Source organism: Lynx canadensis, chromosome D4, assembly GCF_007474595.2.
Source record: "Lynx canadensis isolate LIC74 chromosome D4, mLynCan4.pri.v2, whole genome shotgun sequence".
NCBI lineage: Eukaryota > Metazoa > Chordata > Mammalia > Carnivora > Felidae > Lynx > Lynx canadensis.
The window spans coordinates 65,784,445-65,793,891 of NC_044315.2; the positions used below are offsets into that span (position 1 = coordinate 65,784,445).

At 35.7% G+C, this 9,447-nt stretch overlaps 1 protein-coding gene across 1 annotated transcript; it reads left to right on the plus strand.

Moving 5' to 3' along the window:
* The first annotated feature begins 2,948 nt into the window (after positions 1-2,948).
* On the plus strand, positions 2,949-3,914 carry LOC115499657 (olfactory receptor 13C8). The gene has a single exon (XM_030293793.1). The coding sequence runs from the start codon at positions 2,955-2,957 to the stop codon at positions 3,912-3,914; it is 960 nt and encodes a 319-aa protein (XP_030149653.1). The 5' UTR covers positions 2,949-2,954.
* Positions 3,915-9,447: the final 5,533 nt, after the last annotated feature.

A 9,447-nucleotide genomic window follows, 5' to 3' on the forward strand; every position in this document is an offset into this window, starting at 1 on the left:
TGGGAGAAAATGGCAGCCTTACATTTTTATTCCATATATTAACATGCTATACTTTTTCAATTCCTTACATCTGCTATGCTCTTTATTATAATTTTTAGATCATTTCTGTAAATGTCCTGTGCATGCTTTATTAGGTCAAAACCCAGATGTTTTATATTTTTTGTTAATCTTATTATATTTATTTTTATTATATTTGCTAATCATTCATTATTACCATATAGAGGACTACTAATTTTTCCATTGATCTTACTTCCAGAAGTCTAATTTTTCTCATTATTTCTTATAAATTTGTTAGTATCATTTTGTTGCTACTTCTTTTTTTAATTTAATTTATTTATTTTGAGAGAGAGGGCAGGGGAGGATCAGAGAGAGAGGGTGAAAGTGAATCCCAAGCAGGCTCCTCACTGTCAGGGCAGAGCTGGACATGGGACTCGAACTCACAAACTGTGAGATCATGAGCTGAGCAGAAATCAAGGATGGGATGCTTAACTGACTGAGCCACTCAGGCACCCCTTTTTGTTGCTACTTCTGCCATTTTCTTGCCTTACTATTTTGACCAGGACTATCAAGTCCATGTAAGAGTGGGGATCTTTTATCTTATTACAGGTAATGAAAATGTATAATAAACTGCCTTAATTATTAGTGACTAATTTTTATAGGTTCTTGGCATATAGTTTTATTTCAAGATTAAGAAGTTATCCTATGTTTGTGGAACTTCAAATAGTTAATATGAAATTATGAACTGACCTCCACCAAATTTATTTCCTGCATCTCTTGAAATAATTAATTTTAATTTTCTTTCATCTATTTATATCATGATTTACTTGTGATGTTTACCAAATGTTTAAGGAAGGAAAATCTATATATCATACAATAATAATCCCTCCTTCCATGGATTGTTATGAATAAAAGCATTTAGATATGTATCTGACATTGAGTAATCAATACATAAATTCCTATTTTATTATTATCATTTCTAATAAAACTATTAAATGCAGATTATTATTATATCTAAGTCATTACATAGGTGATTTTAAAACTATGCCCTTTGGAATCCTCTTAAATTTTTTTTTCTTTAATGTTTAGTTTTGAGAGAGACAGAGAAAGAGAGAGAGAGACAGAGTGTGAGCGGGGGAACGGCAGAGAGAGAGGGAGACACAGAATCCGAAGCAGGCTCCAGGCTCTGAGCTGTCAGAACAGTTCAAACCCAAAACCATGAGATCATGACCTAATGAGGGGCTCGAACCCACCAACCGTGAGGTCATGACATGAGCCGAAGTCGGATGCTTAACTAACTGAGCCACCCAGGTGCCCCTGGAATCCTCTTAAACCAAACTGAAGGAGGAAATGTAAATAAGGAACTAAATGAATAGTACTCTGTCTTCTCTGGCAAACCAGTATAACTTCAATCAGAGAAAATTTCTTGTTTGCTTTACATATTATGCTTCTGTATAAATTTGATTTGCTAAAAAATGGCTACGTATCACTGGTTTAGTTAAATGTGTACATTTTGAATGAAAGCACTATTATTACAGTTGATCCCTAAGTGATAGTCCTTGCATGAGGTGAAAATAAACAAATTAAGAGGAATCTACAATCTACATTACATTTACTCATGATAAAAATGGCTTTGTAAGCACCTTTAATTTCTCTTTCTTTAAGAAATTTTTTAAATATTTATTTTATTTTTAGGAGAGAGAGAGCAGGGGAGGGCCAAAGAGAGAGTAAGACAGAGGTTCTGGAGCAGGTTCTGTGCGGACAGCAGAGAGCCGGATGTGGGGCTTGAATTCATGAACTGCGAGATCATGACCTGAACTGAATTTGAATGCTTAACCAACTGAGCCACCCAGTCGCCCTCAATTTCTTTCTATTAAAGAAAACTATTTATTTAAACACATACTTCATTATCATATTAAGGTAGATACTGTAGCAATATAAGGATACGTCCCTCCAGTGAGACGGCTGTGCTCAAGGAGGCTATGTGCAGATAGGTAATACTGCTTATTACCACCAGCAGCCAAAATGAGGTCTAAAAAGGGATATGATTATATAGGACCACATTATGACTTTGACTGGCCCTTTCTTCCATGAAATAATATTAAAAGTTGTATTTTACATCTGCTTTCATACAAAGATAAATATACTAATATTATGTACTAAAGCTTAAAAACTCAGTTTTATTCCGATTTTAAAAGAAAGAAAAACATTTTCATAGGCTTCTAACAGTATGATAGGCCTACTATGCCTACCGGATACATTGGTCCTGCAGCCATGAGTCAAGAATTCAAATACATATACAATCCCATCAGGTATTATAAGTGGTTGAGATCAACTGAGAATAACATATTTACTGGCAACTAATATTCACCTCCAGTGACAAGCAGGTAAGAGAGATAGGAGGGTAATCTGGTGTCATGGAGAACATGCTTCAAATAAGAATGGGCAAGTTGTAATTGAGCTCCATCATGGAAATAGGTGTAATGTTTTTAAATATTATAATTTATTTGAAGACAGGCTGAAAATGTAGATTTTTTATACCATATCTTCTGCATGTAAAATATTGACCTCTAACTCAAAACTTAAAACACTGCAGAAAAGACTGTCAATCAAACTACATCTCTCTTCTGCATCCAGACTATAGACACTAAATTGGTGTGCAGTCAGTATGTTAAGAGGCAGAACTAGTTGGAACAGCCATAAACTGGTTTGGGATCCAAATGTCCTATAATCAAATGTACTCTCTCTTAACCCTGAGATGATCAGGTTAGGATTCTGCTCTAGTGGCCTGAGTTTAGAGTGAGAAAGCTGCCCCAGAGTTATATTGTTATACCCAAATATAGAACTGCAGTGACACAGAATATGATTCTTAAAAGAGGTAGCTCTTGCAGATACTGTATTAACAAATTTCTATCCTATCATCCATAGAGTGCTATTGGAGAAGGAATATATGTAATATGGAAAGGACCAATGATTCCATGCTGACAGAATTTGTCCTTGTTGGGCTTTCTGCCCACCCAAAGCTCCAGACAGTTTTCTTTGCGCTAGTTTTGTGGATGTACCTGATGATCCTTCTGGGAAATGGAATCCTTATCTCAGTAATCATCTGTGATTCTCACTTGCACACCCCCATGTATTTCTTCCTTTGTAATCTTTCCTTCCTGGACATTTGTTACACAAGCTCCTCTGTCCCACTAATTCTTGACAGTTTTCTGACAGGAAGGAAAAGGGTTTCCTTCTCTGGGTGCATGGTGCAAATGTTTCTCTCCTTTGCCATGGGGGCCACAGAGTGTGTGCTTCTAGGTATGATGGCACTAGACCGCTATGTAGCCATCTGCTACCCACTGAGATACTCTGTCATCATGAGCAAAAATGCCTACCTGCCCATGGCAGCTGGATCCTGGGTCACTGGGCTTGTGGACTCAGTGGTGCAGACATCTCTCGCAATGCAGTTACCATTCTGTACTAGTAATGTCATTAACCATTTTGTCTGTGAAATTCTAGCTATCCTAAAACTGGCTTGTGCTGATATTTCAATCAATGTGATCAGCATGGCAGGGTCAAATCTGATTGTTCTGGTTATGCCACTGCTAGTAATTTCTATATCTTACATTTTTATTGTCACCACTATATTGAGGATCCCCTCCACCAAAGGAAAACGTAAGGCCTTCTCCACCTGCTCCGCCCACCTAACAGTAGTGATTATATTCTATGGAACTATCTTCTTCATGTACGCAAAGCCCAAGTCTAAAAGTTCTGTTGATGCTGATAATCAAGACATCATTGAGGCCCTCATCTCTCTCTTCTATGGAGTAATGGCCCCCATGCTCAATCCTCTCATCTATAGTCTGAGAAACAAGGATGTAAAGGCTGCAGTGAAGAACATGGTGGGTAGAAAAAACTCTGATGGAATCTGAGTACAGATTTACACTATGTAAATCCAAAGCTGCTGCAGACACAAAATTTGAAAAGAGAACATTACTATGTGAAAACAAATTCACCATGTGGCATTCAAAATCATCTGACAGAAATATTTTGGTGGATGTTGTTACTATTAGCTTTTTGTTTTAACTGCAGAAATAAAACATGCTTGTGGTTTTAAAAAATACTATTATGTAAATGCAAAATGTGAAAATCTCTTAGGAATCCCCAGCAAAATATAGTCACTCTTAAACATTTAGAAAATAATACAGGCAAAAGGTAGACTAAAATCACTTGACATTAATATAACACTGTGTTAACTAACTGGGATTAAAGTAAAAAATTAAAGAAAAAACAATACTGAAACAGAAATATGTAATAAAGACGTAAACATTCAGTAAAAAAAGTGTACTAAAAATATTCTGTAACCTAAAATAAGTACACTTTTAATTAATTATGCAAAAGGAATATTAATTGGCACATGGCATATTATATATTGATTTTTAATTTATTCATTTTTACTGTCTGTGTCCATTATATAAGCTCACTGAGAGTAAAAACTTGTGGGGCGCCTGGGTGGCGCAGTCGGTTAAGCGTCCGACTTCAGCCAGGTCACGATCTTGCGGTCCGTGAGTTCGAGCCCCGCGTCAGGCTCTGGGCTGATGGCTCAGAACCTGGAGCCTGTTTCCGATTCTGTGTCTCTCTCTCTCTCTCTGCCCCTCCCCCGTTCATGCTCTGTCTCTCTCTGTCGCAAAAAATAAATAAACGTTGAAAAAAAAAACTTGTTTGTTTATTACCCTATAGCATCCCAAAGACCAGAATAGAGCCTGGCACATAACAGATGCTCAATATATATAGTTACTTATTTTAATAAATAAATGAACTGTATCTTGTGTAAGAGTAGAAATGTGTATCTGTCATATCTGACGTAACAAAGGTTATTCAAAAATAAAGCTGATTCAATGTAATATTTTCTAAATAAACTATATTGGCTTTGTTAAAATATTACCTTTTATTTTCTATGTGATGTGTATTATAATGTAGAGGAAGAGGTTTTTTTAACTAGCTACCATAACTTTTCTGGATTTGGTACATAATGAGTCTAAAGTAACTAATAGAGTCCCTTGGGAATGCATCCTAAGTTTTAACAGAATAAAATAGAGGTGATGTGGTAGCACAGTTCCTCTTGGACTTTGACAAGAGACCAGGTTGCAATGAGAACTTCTTTCCTACTCTGCACTGGAACACATAGTTCCCAAGCAGTAGGAGAACTAGACAGAACTGGTAATTAACAAAAGTTTCAATAAAAATATAAGACATAGCAAAAGGAAAGGAGTCAAGTCGCTCAATAAACTACAGAGCTATAGAGTTTTGGTGTTGAAAAGACAAAGACGGCCCAAAACTGAGATGATCTCTATTGACTGAAGAGTGCAGCTGTGTGGGGCAGTGCCAGTGTGAGTACAGAAGCCCCATTTCCATTGAAGCAATTGAGTGAGATATGTCAATAGAAGAAAGCACTCCTTTTATCTAGCCCTTTGAAAAGTCTATGGGATTTGAAATATAGAACACAAATCTAAAGTAAGACTATAACTACTTTTAAACTCTAAGAGTAAGCCCATAATATCTTCCTTTCCTGTTAATGGGTAATTAATGTTACTTCAGAAGATTAATTCATTCATAGTGCTAAATAGTGCCTGGAATATCCTAAACATCCAATAAGCATTAGTTGTTTTATTATTACTAGTGTTGAGTGAACTTTAATAGGTCAGAAAGCTTTGAGCAAGTGCAAATTTTTCATCCTTATTTTTTATGGAAGAATTTTAATGCCATTAAACCATTGTCTCTCAACTTCAAATCCACTTTTCTATGCTCTGTTTTGTGAATTAGGACTGGGTCACTGAAAGCCACTTTCTCTCTGCTAGCTAGCTTTTGTTTTTTTTTTCTTTTTACGTAGGCTTCATGCTGAGCATGGAGACCAATGCAAGGATTGAACTCACAACCCTGAGATCAAGACCTGAGCTGAACTAAAGTGTCCGATGCTTCACTGACTGAGCCAACCCAGAGCCCCTGCTAGCTAGTTTCTGTTAAATTCTTGCTAAAGAGTTACTGGAGAATGGGAGGCTGGCTGATGACAAGAGCCTTGAGTTTCCCTACTCTTTTCTTCCTGTCAGCATCATTCCAGATAGGGTTCTTCACCATGACAATGGCAGCTCCTTAGCTGCTTCCAATATTGGTTTCAGTTTTCATTTCTTCTCTCTAACTCAGAATCAGCAGCCTACGAGTGCCACCTCCTCAGAGGTTTGAATCTGTCACTCAGCTTTTACTCCCAGTAAATGAATACTCATGAGTCAAGTGTTCAGTCTAGGTATCTTTAAGAGCAGTAAAATATGCAATTCTCTGCTTGAGAAATGTAGTGAATTAGAGCATAAACAGTGTATTTGGTCAGACTATGATTCCCATACACAAATAAATAACAGAAGGTACTGGGCAAGACATTTGTATTTCTTCTGCAGTTGCTTTCTTGTTTCTAAAATGTAGATTACTATGAAGGTCTCTTTAGTATATTCTAAAATAACATAGTAAAAGTCATATACTCATATGAAAGGAGAACATTGAGTGGTTCACCAACCCTAAATACTTGTAAGAAAGGATAAACTTAGAACTTTGAGAAAAATAAAAGTATAACTTTTTTTCCCCACTAATACATATCTAGCACCCACCTAAGTTTTATGTCTGGCATAGTACACTATTTCTGTAAACTTATTAAATTAATGCAGAAGTAAGTAAATATCAGAATGAAAAAAAAACAATTTCAAGAGGACACATATAGTTTCCAAATACTTTATCAAGATCATACTATTGGGTCCTCAGGATAACTCTTTAATGATCTAATATTTCTCCAACTGTACAGAAGAAAGATATTAGATCCAGAAATGTAGAAATATCTGCAGCCACAACCAGAATGTGAGAGAGAAGTCTTTGATTTGAACAACAGAATTAACAAGCTTAACAAGCCAACTACAATGGCATACACATTCTTCTAAAGCACATATAGAACATATACAAAATTTGATATTTTATTAGACCAAAAGTAAGAATCAGCAAATTTCAAAGAAATTATATTGAAAAGGCTATATTCTGGAAAGACCCCAAATCTGTATCAACTAATGAATGGATAAATAAGATATATATATATATATATATATATATATATATATATATATACACACACACACACACACATATATATACATATATATGTATGTATATATTATATTAATATATATAATGGAATATTACCCAGCCATCAGAAAGAATAAAATTTTGCCATTTGCAACAACATGGATGCAACTAGAGTGTATTATGCTAAGTGAAATAAGTCAGTCAGAAAGAAAAATATGATTTCACTCATATGTGGAATTTAAGAAACAAAATAAATGAGCAAAGGGGAAAGTAAGAGAGGCAAAACCTCTTCGACCTCGCCCACAGCAACTTCTTATTCAACACGTCTCCGGAGGCAAGGGAAACAAAAGCAAAAATGAACTATTGGGACCTCATCAAAATAAAAAGCTTCCACACAGCGAAGGAAACAATCAGCCAAACTAAAAGGCAACCGACAGAATGGGAGAAGATATTTGCAAATGACATAACAGATAAAGGGTTAGTATCCAAGATCTATAAAGAACTTATCAAACTCAACACCCAAAAAACAAATAATCCAGTGAAGAAATGAGCAAAAGACATGAATAGACACTTCTCCAAAGAAGACATCCAGATGGCCAACCAACACATGAAAAAATGCTCCACATAACTCATCATCAGGGAAATACAAATCAAAACTCTAATCAGATATCACCTTACACCTGTCAGAATGGCTAACATTAACAACTCAGGCAACAACAGATGTTGGCAAGGATGCGGAGAAGGAGGATCTCTTTTGCATTGTTGGTGGGAATGCAAGCTCATGCAGCCACTCTGGAAAAGAGTATGGAGGTTCCTCAAAAAACTAAAAATGGAACTACCCTACGACCCAGCAATTGCACTACTAGGCATTTATCCACGGATACAGGTATGCTGTTTCGAAGGGACACATGCACCCCCATGTTTATAGCAGCACTATCCACAATAGCCAAAGTAAGGAAAGAGCCCAAGTGTCCATTGATGGATGAATGGATAAAGAAGATGTGATATATATATATATATATATATATATATATATATACACACATACATACAATGGAGTATTTCTCGGCAATCAAAAAGAATGAAATCTTGCCATTTGCAACTACGTGGGTGGACCTGGAGGGTATTATGCTAAGTGAAATTAGTCAGTCAGAGAAAGACAAAAATCATATGACTTCACTCATATGAGGACTTTAAGAGACAAAACAGATGAACATAAACGAAGGGAAACAAAAATAATATAAAAGCAGGGAGGGAGACAAAACAGAAGAGACTCATAAATATGGAGAACAAAATGAGGGTTACGGGGGGGGGGGTTGTGGAGGGGGGATGGGCTAAATGGGTAAGGGGCACTAAGGAATCTACTCCTGAAATCATTGTTGCACTATATGCTAACTAATTTGGATGTAAATTTTAAAAAATAAAAAATAATATAAATAATAAAATTTATCAGATATAGAAAGAGCAGGTTTTTGAGGGAAAGGTTTATACTTAAATTCTTATAGGCAACTTGGCTAGAGAAAGAAGGAAACAAAAAGAAAAGGAAGATAAGGACATGGAACAATGTAAACAATTTTTAATGCAAAGTCAACGTGCAAGGCATTGTGCTATATATCCACAGGTTATTATTTCTTACTAAATATTCACAATAATCTTGAAAGATATATCTTCTTGTTCTTAATTTATAGATGAAAAGACTAAGACACAAAGAAGTTAAGATCATACAGATGCGAAGTGGGAAAACTAGTTTTCAACCACAGATTTCAACCACAATCAATATGTCTTGATTATAAAGACATATATTTTCTTATTTCCTACTAGTCATAAGGGAAATATCTTGAAGTTCAGTTGCTTCTGAATGAGGAAAATTAATTCAAAGGTATTAGAGAGCAAGAAGGGTAAGATATTCTAATTGGATTTAGCCTTACTTAGAATTTCCCCAAAGTTGTTAGCTGTATATATAGGTGAATTCAGCAGGTTATGGTGATCAAGCTTTCGATGATTGTGCCAAAGGCAATGAATAAGAGTGGATAATATTTTGACTTTGTCTTGAGCCCAGTATTGCATCATCCTCCTTAGGAACTCAATGATCCCCATACTTACAGGTAACAGATGATATCACCAGGAACCAAGTGTATTAACCAACCAGAAAACTGCTGAAGAAACCTAAGGTCATGAGTTTTCAGTGTGATGCACTTCAGGGAAGATGAATTTTTAGGGTGTAAGAATTTTTAGTTTATCAAAAGAGGAAGAAACTAATAGACAGCATATGGAATATGCAAACTATTTAGCTTGGAATCTCACTTCCACATCTACCTTACTAATCCTTTAGCCTATGTAAGTAGT

Excerpts from the sequence above, each read along its gene's own strand:
- LOC115499657 (XM_030293793.1), top strand. The coding sequence starts at position 2,955 with ATGGAAAGGACCAATGATTCCATGCTGACAGAATTTGTCCTTGTTGGG.